The 14994-nt window shown below is 47.3% G+C and overlaps 1 protein-coding gene across 1 annotated transcript in view; it reads left to right on the top strand.

Moving 5' to 3' along the window:
• Nucleotides 1-14994, top strand: part of NBAS (NBAS subunit of NRZ tethering complex) — a 347044-nt gene that overhangs the window by 228550 nt on the left and 103500 nt on the right. The window contains exons 39-40 of the mRNA XM_058288021.1: nt 2331-2407; nt 3223-3360. Coding sequence (XP_058144004.1) covers nt 2331-2407; nt 3223-3360 — 215 coding nt within the window. The remainder of the gene's footprint in view (nt 1-2330; nt 2408-3222; nt 3361-14994) is intronic.

The following is a 14994-nucleotide window of genomic DNA, read 5'->3' as shown; positions in this document are numbered from 1 at the left end:
CATTTCCTCCAGTTCTGCTGCATATTCTTTTTTTTTTTTTCCCTTTCTTTTTAAAATTTTTTCAGGTTTACAGAAAACAGAGTTCTGCTATACCACCCCCCCCATTAATTTTTCTTTAGTATAAATTTTTATTTTGAAAGAAGCTTTGAAAGTTACATAAATATTACATCAGAAATACAGGGGATTCCCATATACCCCACCCTCCCTTCCCACACTCCCACCACCCGTTTTCACGCCTTGCGTGTTAGTGTGGGACGCTTGTTAGCTGGTGGAAGAATATTATTGTAATAGTACTAGCAACTGGAGCCCACGGCCTTCTGAATAGTTAGTGAAAGCTCATCCTTTGAGATGGCTTTGGTTTTTGGAAACAGCCAAATGCACATTAAATGAAGTGAAAGCTTGTTGCTGTTATGATAAAAAGAAAGCTATATGTGACTGGAAGATAGTGATGGGACACAATTTCCCAAGTGGGTCTGAGACCCGCCCCAAACACAGCTGTAAGAGGGATGGTCCTGCAAGAGTGGGGCAGCAGCCACACACTTGCAATGAGCTCCCTTGAAGAGACGTAACTAATTTTAATGAGTAGATTCAGATGTGCTTGTTTTAACATTGGCCTCTTTCATGCAATTAAAATGGGATGGAAGGAAAACTAGGTGAGGTAGCAATTGAAAGTCACATTTTAGAAGATTTTAAAGACGAAAATTAACAGGGAAAAATAGTAGCACATGACAGCGTTTGTTTTACCTTATGGGTGCTGAAGAACTGTTAGGCAGGCACAGGCGGTTGGAGTATACGCCGCAGACTTAGGTCAGAACGGCAGCCCTGCGGTTTTGTATTTGTATAGTGTATAATTTCTGGGCGCTGAATCCTTCTCAGATACTCCAGAATTTTTAGCAGATTAACCTTATGTGCTTTCTCTTGTTTTTATCTCTTCATGTCCAAAGTTTAGAGGTTAATCCCTTCCTCCTTCAGTTTTTAATTGGCTTCTATAATGGACTCACCAATCTTATGCCTCTTCTTTGCGCTCATAACTGCTTGAACAAAATTTGATTTGAGCCCTTTACATTGCATTTTAAAGTTGTTTGTTTGGAAACTTTCTCTTTCCCTAGACTTTATTTCTGAAGGGCAGGGACTCCTTCCTTATTTTAGACCAATATCAGGTTCAGGAAAGGTTCTGAATCATGTTGAATGGAGGGATGGGTTTGGAAATAGGCCTTCAGAGTAGTAGTTTTTGATTAGAAAACATCTCTAAAACTGTGAGGCTGCCTGGTGAGTCATTTGTCCCTAAGTTTTGGAGAACACACAGGAAATGAATATTGAGAGAATGGACACTCGTTTGTAGCATCACAGTGGCGAAGGCTCCTGTGCATCACTCACAGGAGCGTGAGCCCTGGGCCAGCCGCTGGCTCGCCCATGCTCCTGGGTGGCTCCAGGCCCCTCCTCACCACACAGACCACCAGCTGAGCTCAGTGTGTGCAAGTGATCTAAACACTGCTCTACCTAGCATGGAATCAGCAGGTGAACCGTCTGGAGAATCACGAGGCACTGCCAAGGCAGATACCATTTCCATTGGATTATTCTCCTTTGTTGGCACAGATGATGCTAGTCTGTCCTTCAGCAATCAGGCATTTACCTTGTGGCTGCATGGGCCTCTCTGGTACTTGTGACGAAGGCCTAGTGAAGGGAGGCCTCTTGGTACCAAACAGTACGTCAGCAGAGCCTTCGTGGCAGTGCACATGCTTTTCTTAGAGCTGTGACACGGATGGGTGTTCTTATATAAAGATAGTTGTGACGGGGGATCTTTTAAGGCTTATAAGCAAAACGAGATGATTTTGGGGGGGAGGGGGCGGGAATCTCAATGGGAAAAGGTATTCCTAGAAGTAGCAAAACCATTTTGTCATCATTGTGGTAATGAGAAGATTTACCCTAAATTTGCATCCACAAAGCAATTTTATTGCTTTGTTCTTTAGCACTCACAAGATCCCATTTTATTTTCCTGCTGTTGATGTACATCATTTTCTGGCCAAGCCTAGTCTCTAAGACCAACAGATTTTCTGTTAGAGACGGAACTCCCACGGTGGCTGCACCGGGGCCCTGCAGCTGGCCCGACCGAGCCCGCACGTGAGGGATGCGCAGCACACTTTGCCTGAGCCCAGCAGAGCCCCGTGGACGTGCGTGTCAGTGCTACTGAGTCGATTTCCATCCGGGGCCTAGAGCGTTCTCTGAAGCTGGAATCTGTTGAACTCACAGAGCTGATCCTATGGCACTTAGTAACTATGACGGTGACACAGAACCGCAGGCAAAATAACGCATTGGTTTTCTACCTTCAGTTCTCTTACAGCTAGCCAGCGATGCCTTCCCAAGTGACATGACCTTGGCTCTTGCTTATCTCCTTGCCTTACCACAGGTGAGTTGACCCTCACTAATGGAGAAGAGTTTAAGAGTTACGCTAGGGGTTTTCATCAGGGAGATGGATTGTGACACGTCTCCATGCTTGCTGGTATGGAAGGATGCTGCTCAGTAACCAGGTGTATTGGTCGGGATTCTCCAGGGAAACTGACTGACAGGAGGTCTTCAATGTACAATGTGAAAGTTTTGAGATTTATTATAGGAATTGGGCATGCGACCATGGATGGACAAGCCAAATTCCATAGGGCTGGCTGCAAGCTGGGAACACCAATGAAAGTTTCCAATGAATCCCAGGAGAAGCCGGCTGGCTGGGGGAGGGATGGAAATTCTCCCTTCTGACTGCTGATGTCATCAGTTCTCCCTTTAACGCCTTCAGCTGATTGGATGAGACGTCTCTCGTTGTTAAAAGCAGTCTCCTTAGTTGACTATCGATGTGATCATCCATAGATGCAATCACCTGACCGATGATTTAAATCCATGAAATCTCCTCACAGTCACAGTCAGGCCAGTGCTTGTTGACCAAACAACCAGGCACCATCACCTGGAAGATGACAGGAATTTAACTGTCACCCCAGAAGCAAATGCTACGATGTTAGCTCAATGCCAACCTTTAAATCTACCTTTACATGCACAAGGTCTGCCTTTAGAGTGTCTCCTGAATTTGAATGTAGCCACACCAAGGTGAGCATAAGCTTAAGCTGGTGTGATAGCCTCTGCACCAAAGTCATGTAGTAGTGGCTGAAAATGTAATGATGTACGACAAGCTTGTTAGTGTCCTCTCGGCTGAGTCAGTCCTGTCACACCCCCTCCTAGGTGCTGGATGCTGACGAGTGCTTTGAGAAGCAGCCCCACTCCGTGCTCTCTCTCCAGCTAGCAGCTTATTACTACAGCCTGCAGATCTACGCCCGGTTAGCACCATGTTTCAGAGACAAGTGCCACCCTCTTTACCGGGTAAGTCTGCACTGTTTCTACTTTATTAACGAGAATTACAGCTTTCCAAAAATCGTCAAAGCTTCTGCTTCTGCTCCTTGAAGGACCGGTCTGCTTTGGATCCGGAGCGCATTCCAGTGATAGGCCTCACCTGTCCATGTTAGGTGCACTTGCTTCTTCAGACGTCAGTGTTAGAGTTTCTGGTTATGGTGAATGCTGATCCTTCCTACTCGCTTTTCTTCACGTTACTTTTTTTGACAGATTTTTCTGTGAGGATGAGTAAAGTAGTAGGGAGGCTCAACGGAGAGTTGACCTTTTAATTCATCGCCCCAAAGGAAGTTGGCTTTGTAATTTAGGGAAGTGGGCGGTGGCCCTCAGCAGAGCTGCTCTTCTTTTAAGCCAAAGAGATGAGAGCAGTAACTGGCCCAAGAAGCAGCATCCACTTAACTTACCTCCGAGCTTCAGGCCTATTTTATATAACTTTATTGTGAATTTCTTGGTGACAGCACCTAAGTATAGACATACATGCCTTCTTTTGTGGACACAAAAGTGTTACCAGGTGCCATGGGGGAAATCAAAGCATTATGGGTTTCTTGTGTCACTGTTAGAGCAGATAAGCAAATAGATCTGATTTTCAAGTCCACTGTGTGCACAAATCCAAAGTCCAAATGTTATTGTGGCAGCGTTCCACCTGCCCTGACCGGAGCATGCACTGAGGAAGTACTGTCACCTACACATCGAAGTTCCAGCGGCTTGTCACCCAGAGCTGGCTCAGCACCTAGAAGCTCACTTGGGCATTCCCCTGGAGGCCCGTGGCTCTGGCTTCCATCCGTGCTCCTCATGTAAAAGAGCGGCTAGAGGAGTGGGTGACCCGCCTAGCCCAGGCTACTGTCCAAGGACATTGTTATTTGGGTGTGGGTTGTTCTCAGGCATAGTGTCATTACCATAATGGTATTTGGCCAATGAATAGGGTGTTATTTAAAGTGTTAGTTTATTTTGGGAATCTTGACTTTTCTTTTGGTAGCTATTGCCTGCTTTGCGCAGTTACTTTTTTCTACACCCAAATATTTTTTTTCTATTTTTATATCTCAGATGTTTTTATGTGGATTAAGAAATGTACATTGACCTAATATGTTATAAATTGAGGGAATGAAGTAGTTATATAGATGTAAGGGTGTCAAGTTTATTTCTGAAACAGTGTGCTTGATTTTTCTGTATTACATTCAGTTGTATAGCTGGCAGACTGTGTTTATGACAGTTCATTGGCATCTGCTTCTAAATACTCACATCTTTTCGTAGTGTTTGTATGTACATAGGTACCAAGTAATTTGCCCCAAGTCTCCAGTATGTTGAAACACTGTAAAGCTTTACTTTGACTGAAAGCATCACACCTTATTGTAGAACCTGACTCCGCCCAAGAACAAGTCAATTGTGCCTTCAGAATGTATTAGATGGAATTCTCTATATGGTACTAAAGATATACAAAAATGGGTCCAGGTACTGAGATGGAATCTGCTCTTCTACCACCTGTGTTAAGGCCGGACTGCTTCCCATCTTTCCTGAACACACAGGGTTGAAAGGGCACTGGCTCAGCCGCATTCCCCGAGGGCCCAGAGGTGCTTTCCTCACCTATGCGTTGGGAAACTGAGGAGTCGGCCTGGGGCCTAGCCCAGGGGCGCTGTCCATGCTAGACCTGTAGGGCAGCTATGCACAGGTGGGCGGGGCAGCTGCATGCAGGGTGCTGAGGGGTGCCAGGAGCCCGCAAGCCAAATCCGGGCAAGCCAGAGCGGGCTGCAGAGCGTTTGTGATCCTCAGGGTCTCTTCTTAGGAACCTTTGTGAAAGCAGTCCCCTTGGGGGAAAATTCCACAGTAACGTATTTTTCCTATTTTCCCAGATAGTAATTTACTGTGTATCAAAAATTAAAAGTCCCAAATCATGTAGTCTTGGCGAAGAGGTAAGTTAGGAGAAAGCCATTAAATTCCACCTTAACTTTTATATCTGACCGTCACTGTTTCTTACCAGATACCCCAGTCACTCTGTAAGAAAAACCGTATAAAATGTCCACAACTGAAGCCTGCAAAGATGCACAGTCGAACGTCGGTGGATGAGGCTGGGAGTGAAGCGTGTCCAGGTTTCCTCGTGGTCTTCTGGGTTCCCCACGGTTCTCTTCCCTTGGCAGAGAGTCTTAGTGTTTTATTTACAGCTTGTATATTTTATGTGTCTTTTCACCCATTTTCAGCATTTGTTGAGGGCCTGCTATGGAAGAGTTGGAGCTTGGCATGTAGTATGAAGAACAATAAGACTTCATTCAGCCCTCCTTTTTTTCCTTCCTTGCCCTAGTTTCTGTGTCTTCCTTCCATCTTCTCTCCATCGGCCGTTACGGTCCTTTACCTCTTGGTGGCCTTGTTCTTATCACTGTTTTCCTTTCAAACTGGATTTTCCTTTGAAGACGTCCCTTGGAGCTCACCTGTTGCTCCCTCGCCCTTGGCCTCTGATTCCTGTTGCTGGCCACCAGCTCACCTGGGACACGGATCCTTCTGGGCCGCGCAGCGCAGCGGCTCAGGGCCCTTGCTCAGGAGGCCGTGCTCTGTCTGCATGGACAGAACCAGCCAGGTCCATGGCCCGGTCGGTGGTGATGCCTGACCGTGACTTCCAGCTTCCCGGCTGCCCCAGGCAGAGACGAGGGCCACGAGCACTGCGACCGCTCGGGCCATCCCTCCAGGCCGGGTGTTCTTCAGGGCACGTCCGTGCAGAGGGTGTGGTTGTGGATCTGAAGGGAGAAACGGAAGATTAGAAGACTTCAGAACTTTTTCATATCAAGATACAGAAACAGCCTGAAGTTGTGGTAGACAAATGTGTTAAGGGAGCATGTGGGGAGAGCTGAACACCTTTGCAGCTTGTTTTCCCTTCTCTAGCCCCAGTATCACCTTAGTTTGGGCTTCTGGAGCCATCACCTAAATTTTTGTTATAGGCTCTTAAGCATCATCTTGTCTCCGTTGTTGCTTTTATATAGGTTTCTCACACATGTGCCAGAGTAGTCTCTCTAAAATGCAGGTCTGGTCATTCCACTCTCTGCTGAAAATCCTTTGATGGCCATGTTCTAGGTCCTGGATAAAGGGTACAGAAACCCCAACCCTATAGAGAGTTGCATTCTACTGGGGAAAGAGGCACTATGAAGAGAAAGAAATGATACGTACTATCATACAGATGGATGGATGGGTGGATAGATGGTGACAAGAGCTGTGAAAACAAAACGCAGAGGAGAGACAGGAATTGTGTGTGAGTGTGTGTGTGGAGAGTACAACTCAAGCAGGGTCAGGAGGCAACGTGCACCCATATACCCAGGGAAGTGGGTGCAGCAGCAGCAGGAGCCTGCGCGAAGGTCTCTGTGCTGGCATGTGTACCTCGGGTTCTTTCAACAAAATATTTGAGGTGTTATTGAAAACTTTAGATTTGAGGCCTGACCCTAGAGCCAAAGGGTGAAAATGAAGCCTGAGGCCAGCGATCTCGGGCCTCTTCTGTCTGCTGAGAAGTGTCAGGCGGTGGGTGAGAGCAAGTCAGCACACACTGGCCTGTTGGAGGTGCCGTGGGAAGTAGAAATGGCAGACTAGCCTTCGCGACGCTCTTCTGCTGTCACATACTTTCACGGGACTTGATCCTGCTGTTTGATTCTCAACACAACCCCATTTAACAGAAGAGGAAACTTCTTTGCAGAAAATAAGACCCAGAGAAATTGAGTTACACGCTCAGGGTTTCCTGGGAGAAAGTGGCGTCCTCTCTCCTAGGGCTCCTGACTCTGGTCTTGGCGTCTGCTTGGGCTTTGTCTTAGGAGAGGTGCGTTGCTGCTTCCTGGGCTTGGTGGCTTGCTGCACACAGGGCTTTGGGTTGTTGCTGGCAGGTGGTTTTGATATGCTCCTCCGGGTGCGCGCGTGACAGGTGCCCTGCAGGGACCTGGCTGTCTCGCCCCCCTCTCCCTCCAGGCGTGCCAGGCACGTTTCCCAACACGGCCGCTTTGAAGTTCAAAACTTACATTCCTGTGACTCCCCCTTTTTCCTGCCTCTGTGCTGGGGCGGGTGTCGTTCCCTTGGCCTGGACTGCTTCTACCCCCGCACTGGTGGCTGCTAAGGCAAAGTGCAAACGGGCCTCGAGGAGCCCTGCTGAGTCCCCCCAGCGGGGCCAGGCCTCCTCTCGACTCCGCTGTCCTTTGAACGGGCAGCCCTCCTAGAGCAACTCTTTCCTCTTGGCCCCAGACCCAGGCCCAGCCCGCCTTGGTCACTCGGTGGCACTTTTTTGGCCCGTGGACACCCTCAGAATCAGTTCAGCTTGTGTCCACTGGACATCTGGTAGGCTGTAGTTGTGCGGTTTTGCGCGCCGTCGCCGTGGATGGGCACAGAAGGTGGATGTTGTCAGTGCGCGGAGCTCCCGACCGCCCCTTGCTCACTGAGTTTCCTCAGCACCTTCCTCTGCGTGACGCAGGACTGCCGGCGCTGGGATTAAACACGACCGCCTCCTGACGCGCCGTCGTGGCGCCGAGCTCAGGGTGCCCGCCTGTCAACTCCCTTGACTCACGCCGTTGGCAGGTCCACGTTTCTAATTCTACCATCTTTTCACACATTCTCTTTCCACCCTGTGGTCATGTGTTTCAGGAATGATAACTCAGGGGGCACAGTAGGTCTGACTAAAGTGCTCCTAGAATGGTGGGGTTAGTTTGATAAAAGGCTGGTGAACTTGAAGAGGAGTTCTGGATTTCAGCAGCTGCAGAGGCTCCTTGAACCGGCAGCTCTTCTGGGTGATCTTCAGAGCTGCCTGCCACTGCTCACCTTTTCATTTTTAGTGAATTTAATAGTAATTGGCAAATCGTCAGTTGCAGAGAATTTTCTGTTTTAGTATTCATCCTAATCAGTTGGTTTTTAAATTTATTTCATTATATTTTTTGTTGTCTTTCTTTTTGAAAGATAAATTGATCACATAAAACGTTACGTTAAAAAACATAGGAGGCTCCTGTATACCCCAATCCCCACCCCACCCCCCTCCTCCCACATCAACATCCCCTTCATCAGTGAGGCACATTCATTGCATTTGGTGACTACACCCTGGAGCACTGCCACACCGCACGGACCTAAGTTTACGTTGTAGGTCACACTCTTCCCCAGTCCATCCAGTGGGTTACGGCAGGATAAACAATGTCTTGCATCTGTCCCTGCAGTATCATTCAAGACCACTCTAAGACCTGAAAATGCCTCATATCACACCTCTTCTTCCCTCTCCCTGCCCTCAGCAACTCCTCTGGCCACCATCTCCACATCAGTGATACAACTTCTTCCATTGCTAGAGTCACAGCCGTTCTACAGTAGAATACCAGCAAGTCCACGCCATTCCATATTATGGTCCTCCACCCCGAGGACCCTGGGATCGTGATGTCCACTGCATCTCTAGATCAAGAGGGGCCTTAGATCCCACATGGCTGATGGATGGGATTCTCCTGCTTGCAGTTGCAGGCACTCTCGGTTCCCTGGTGTGGTGGTTGACCATCTTCACCTCCCTGTTAGCTGACCTGGGTGAGTCCAATGAACCAGGGAGTAGGAGCTGCAACTCTGCTGAGGCTCAGGGCCTGGCTGGCACATGGGCAGTCCAGAGATTAAAGTCTCCTGAGCATACACAAACCCAAGTATTCATCCTAATCAGTTTGTTTTTGTGTTTAAGAAATAACACACAAATGGTATACAATAAGAAGTCAGTGGATGTGACTCAACTGATAGGGCGTCTGTCTACTGTATGGAGGGTCCAGGGTTCGATCCCCAGGGCCTCCTGACCCACATGGTAAGCTGGCCAATGCACAGTGCTGCTGCACGCAAGGAGTACCGTGCCCCACACTCAAGGAGTGTGCCCTGCAAGGAGAGTCACTCCATGTGAACAAAGCACAGCCTGCCCGGGAGTGGTTCCACGTGTATAGAGAGCTGACGCAGCAAGATGACGCATCAAAAAAGCGATGCAGTTTCCCAGTGCCGCCTGATAATGCAATTGGATGCAGAAGAACATACAACGAATGGACACAGAGAGTAGACACCGGGGTGGAGGGGAAGGGGAGAGAAAATAAATCTTAAAAAAAAAAAAGAATTAGGTTTCCCTTAGTATCCTTTCAGAAATAGTTCATGGCTATACATATTTGTATCATTATTTTTATACTGATGTGTATAGGTTATGGACATGTTTTTGAACCTTGATCTCTTTCACTTATATCTTCCCGTAACAATTATTGTAAATGCATTTCATAGTGTGACCTTCCTAGGATTCTTTAAAAAAGTTTTCAGAAGATGAAATCAGTTAGTTTTATATGCTAGGGCAGCAAACCCAGCAGGGGATGAAATTCCGAACTTTATGGTAGACTATTTCTAAAATGTGTTTTTTTAAGCTGTGTATTGAAAGTACTAAGGAGAAAATTATCTCAAGCAAAATAATAACCTGAGGGGACACATACCACCTGTTTAAAACATTCCAAACAGTAATACCAGGAAGTGGAGGCTGTTAAACCAGAATGGATGTGTCTCCTCCAGGAGTCAGCAGTCCTTGCACATTCAGATGTCAGGAATATTTATGGAGATTTTGTTTTTATAGGGACTTGACCGTATTCTTTAAAGAAATTTTATCTACCCCTGAAGAACTGCATTGCCAAGTTTTGGGGGAAAAATAGAATCGCTTTCCTCATTTTCCTTTTTAGCTTCTTGATGCCTTTTTTTATGTTGTTAGGTTTTATAGCCTGTGATATTTTATAATATCACTTTGAATTCTGAATGTGGAAAATTGTGAAGCTGCCTATAATAAGATCCTTCAGAAGCTTTTTAAAGGCTAAAAGCTTTTGTACCCGTGGATCATGTAATTAGATTTGGATGGAAAAAAGAGGGAGTGAGGTTTGAGTGCACTCTAAACAAAACAAATGGTGGCTCCAGGCCTGAGGCTGCGTGTGGAACGCTCCTGGGGACCTGGGCAGTGGCGGAGGGAGAAGGGACGCTGGGCCCCAGCCGGTCATCTCCAGAAGAGGTCGTTGGTATGGGGGTCACAGTGTTGGAATCAAGAGGAAGTGCTTTGAAATGTTTTGAGGAAACGGGAGATAAGTTCCTGGTAAGATTTTTTATTAAATAACATTTAAGTTGAATATTGAAAGTAATCATAAACAGTATAGTTCCTTGAGAAAGGGATAGAGAGTAGTAGTGATGATGATAATAATTTGCATGGTGAGCTAGGACTTACAGCATGCTCATCCATTTAAACTTTATTAAGACCCTGTAAAGATGGGAAGACAATGTGGCGCAAGCTCTTGAGCTCCTGCCTACCATATGGAAGGTCCCGGGTTCGGTTCCTGGTGCCTCCTGGAGAAGATGAGCAAGATGGTGAGCTGGCACAGCAGGCAGGCACGGCAAGCTGATGCAACAAGGTGATGGAACAAAGGAGACACAAAGAGGAAAGTGAGTGAGAGACACAACAAAGCAGAGAGCTGAGGTGGCTCAGGTGATTGAGCACATCTCTCCCACATGGGAGGTCCCAGGTTCGGCTCCCAGTGCCTCCTAAAGAGAAGATGAGCAGACACAGGAGCACACGGCAAATGGACAGAGAGAGAGACAGCGAGTGCAAACAATGAGGGGAGGGGAAATAAATAAACTAAATCTTTTTTTTTTTTTTAAAAGATCCTGTAAAGAAGAAATTCTTACTTCAGTGTCAGTACTGAAAAACCTGAAGCTCAGGAAGGAAGGACCTGTAATCCAGGGTCTTTGATGCCAGTACCTGTGCTTTCCCCACATAACTAATTTTACTTATTCTCGAAAACCGTTGTGAGAAGTCTCTTCTCAGTATTTTGTTTTATGCAATAAATCGAAGAATTAAAAATCAGTCTTCCCATATATTTACCAAATATTTGATAAGCCCTAAACTTGAAGGCTCTTAGAGACTTATCAACAAGGAATTAATACCCCCAGCTTATTAGAAAAGAATTTTTAAAAAATTTTATTTATTATTTTATTTCTCTCCACTTCCCCACCCCTGCAGTTGTCTGCTCTCTCTGTCCATTTGCTGTGTGTTCTTTCTGTGACCGTTTCTATCCTTATCAGTGGCACTGGGAATCTGTTTCTTTTTGTTGTGTCATCTTGCTGTGTCAGCTCTCCGTGTGTGCAGCGCCATTCTTGGGCAGGCTGCACTTTCTTTCGTGCTGGGCGGCTCTCCTTACAGGGCGCTCTCCTTGCACGTGGGGCTCCCCTATGTGGGGGACACCCCTACGTGGCACGGCATTCCTTGGGCACATCAGCACGGGTCAAGGAGACCTGGGGTTTTGAACTGCAGACCTCCCATGTGGTAGGTGGACGCCCTATCCATTGAGCCAAGTCTGCTTCCCAGAAAAGAATTTTAAAAGGGGATATATTTATGTTAACGGAGTTGAACAGAAATGGTGTTCCTGATCATCATTCTTTTTTTTTTTTTTTTAAAGATTTATTTATTTATTTAATTCTCCCCCTCCCCTGGTTGTCTGTTCTTGGTGTCTATTTGCTGCGTCTTGTTTCTTTGTCCGCTTCTGTTGTCGTCAGCGGCACGGGAAGTGTGGGCGGCGCCACTCCTGGGCAGGCTGCTCTTTCTTTTCACGCTGGGCGGCTTTCCTCACGGGCGCACTCCTTGCGCATGGGGCTCCCCCACGCGGGGGACACCCTTGCGTGGCATGGCACTCCTTGCGCGCATCAGCACTGCACGTGGCCAGCTCCACACGGGTCAAGGAGGCCCGGGGTTTGAACCGCGGACCTCCCATATGGTAGACGGACGCCCTAACCACTGGGCCAAAGTCCGTTTCCCGTGATCATCATTCTTAATCAGTCATTAGTGGGGAAAGGTACCTGCAATACAGCTGAAGTCAGTTTTCAGGTAACACCTGCCTTTGTGTGTGCATTTGTGTTTACACACGTGTATTTATGTTTAAAAGGGACTGGAGGAAGAGCATAAGTATGACAAAGTCTGTCTGGATGTACTACAGAACGACGTTATGAGAGCGCATCATTGAGTGTTGGTCTTTGTGAAAGATCTGTAGCACCAAGTCTTCATACATGGTGGGAGCTGTGTACCCCCTGCCCTGTCGTTTTAAGAGCTGCCTCTCCCTGCACTGCACGGAGACCAGGGTGCTTGGGGGCGCGGCCCTGCTCGGCCACTCACCAACCACTCACCAGCCACTGTGCGTCCTGCATTTCAGCCTCGCTGTTCTGTAGTCAGAGGTCACCGAGTGCGTGCCTGGGCCCCAGGGCCAGTGGTATCAAAGGAGAAGCCACAGCCGTCCTGAAGGCTGGACATTAGTTACTATTTTTAAACATTTCTTAGGAAAAGGAGCATTTTAATGCAAAAAGATGTATTTTTTAATACAAAAAAAAAAAAAAAGAAATAAAAAGTATTTATAGAGGGGCTAGACAATCTCTACTTAGTAAAGGAAATTGGGTATTGTGTTAAATTTGTCCCCTTTTACTTGTGCAAGGGGTGCTCCTAAGCTCTGGAAAAGGCAAATACGTGAAGTCGATATGGTCCCTGCCTCTGGAATTTATAATTGAAATTTATAAAGAGATGGCAATGTGAAGTAAAGAATATAGTAAGAGGTACAATTCAAGTGTGGTCAGTCTATGCCTTTGATTTGTGCAGCCCTGCTCTATGGCAGGCCTTGGGTGTGTATTTTATATCCATTTTCTGATGGACTTCTTACAACCATGCCAGCTATGTATTATTACTGCCATTTTCTAGCTCAGACAATGATGGTCAAAATTAAGTAACTTTCACATGTCACTATGCCCTGTCGTTTCCTTTGTTGGCAAAAAGGAATAACCCATTCTCTTTGCCACATAGGAAAACATAGGAAGGTGAAGACTTGAAACATTCTGCAGGATACGTAAATGTTAGTGCTGATAGTTATGCTTCTTACTGCTGTGTCCTGTTTCGCAGCTCCCCTCTCCACCTGGTCTTGAGGTCTGTGCATAAATTATATTAGAATACACAGAGATCAGAATGAGGGTGTATTACACTATTGGGGTCAACTGACTGTGCGTGATGCTCCCAGTACTGTTACCAACTCCTGGCCATGCCACAAAACCAAAGGCCAGAAGTGACTGTGAGCAAAACTGGGAACGTGAAGACGGTTGAATTGGTGAGTAGGGGGCAACAGCAGCCTGATGGGGGCGCGGAGCTGCAGGCAGGCGGGTCAGCTATGGGAGCTCCCCTCGGGACGCCTCGGCCAGGTGCAGGCTGAGCACTGCGCTCTGAAGCCACGAGGCCGGCTGTGGACACAGGAGCCTTCCCTGTGCTGGCGGCGTGGTCTGCTGGTGAGGGTGAGACTCCGCGAAGGCTCCGCTCAAGAGCAGCTGTAGTGGAGTTCCTGCTGCCCTCTGGCCTTGGTCACTGGAGATTTGCACTCGCTCTCTCGACAGCTGGGCAGATGTGCTGGCCAGAGGAGGCCTGAACCGCAGGGTCCCCGCGAGGGCGCAGGGCAGGGGTTGGCAGCTGGCTCCCGCGAGCAGCGTCCCTGCAGCAGGGCACTGCAGAGACGGCTGTGCTGGTGGGCGGAGCTGCAGTGACCTGCCCAGAGGGTTCAGCCACCAGGGACTCGGGTGGGGTAAACGCCAGGAGGCACGTGAGCCCCTTTGCCTAAATCATAGAAACAGTGCCCGGCATGTGACTCCCAGGTCACTCTAAGTGCACGGGGATTTGTCCTAGTCACTCCATCCTTCCAGCCGGCTTGCCTGTGGCTTGTACAAGAGAGAAGTTTCATCGTTGTGCCTCTCTGCTTAAGACCTTTTAGGAGCCTCTTGCTTTCTTCATAATGAAGGTAGACTTTAACGTGATACAGGCGCTTCTCGTTCTGGGTGCTCCTTCCTCGCTAGCCTGGTTTCTTGCCTGCTCCACTGAGAATGAACATTTCTGAAAGACGGAACTCGCCTCCAGGCCTCAGCACATATTCTACCCTTTGCTGGAGTTTGTCTCCCTAATTTTTGCTTGGCTTTTTACTACCTTAGCAGGACGATTAGGCTACAGTTAGCTCTGCCAAGAAGACTTCCTGACACTGGGCCCGAGTCCTGCTCCTCTGTGTTCCCACAGCACCCTGCCTTTACGCGCGTCACACATTTCACAGTGGTTGGCTTTATTGTTTCGTCTAATCTACAGATCCTGGAGGAAAGGGGATTCATGTCTTCACCTGGTGCATACTGGGTGTGCAGAAATATTTGTTGAATGAAAGCTGAAGATCTCGTAGATAACTTGTAGGAGAGTTAGTGTTCAAATCCAGGTCCTTTGTCTCAAGTCATTTATCTGTGGTTTTTGGAAGAAGGACTCAAGTGTATGCATAGAGGTAGGGAGAGAAATTAAGTACAGTAAGGTTGACTTTTTCTCAGATCATCTATCTACTCTAGGTGTTCTTAATAAGGGGTCCGTGAGCTTGAATTGAAATACAAAAAAGCATTATTCTTGTGGGGATGTGTTCGGGCAAGTGTGACATATTTATTAAATAATACACAATATAGTGTGGACTTAGTGAGGTGTCTGTGGTTTTCACCTGACTGGCAAAGGGGTGCCTGGAACAAAAAAAAGGTTAAGAACCCCTAATCTACTGGAATCCAGAAATATTTCCTTGTTGTTATTTTTATTTA

This window comes from Dasypus novemcinctus, chromosome 25 (assembly GCF_030445035.2).
Source record: "Dasypus novemcinctus isolate mDasNov1 chromosome 25, mDasNov1.1.hap2, whole genome shotgun sequence".
NCBI classification, from domain to species: Eukaryota; Metazoa; Chordata; class Mammalia; order Cingulata; family Dasypodidae; genus Dasypus; species Dasypus novemcinctus.
The sequence above is the reverse complement of the archived record's forward strand: the minus strand, read 5'-3'. Positions and strand labels throughout refer to the sequence as shown.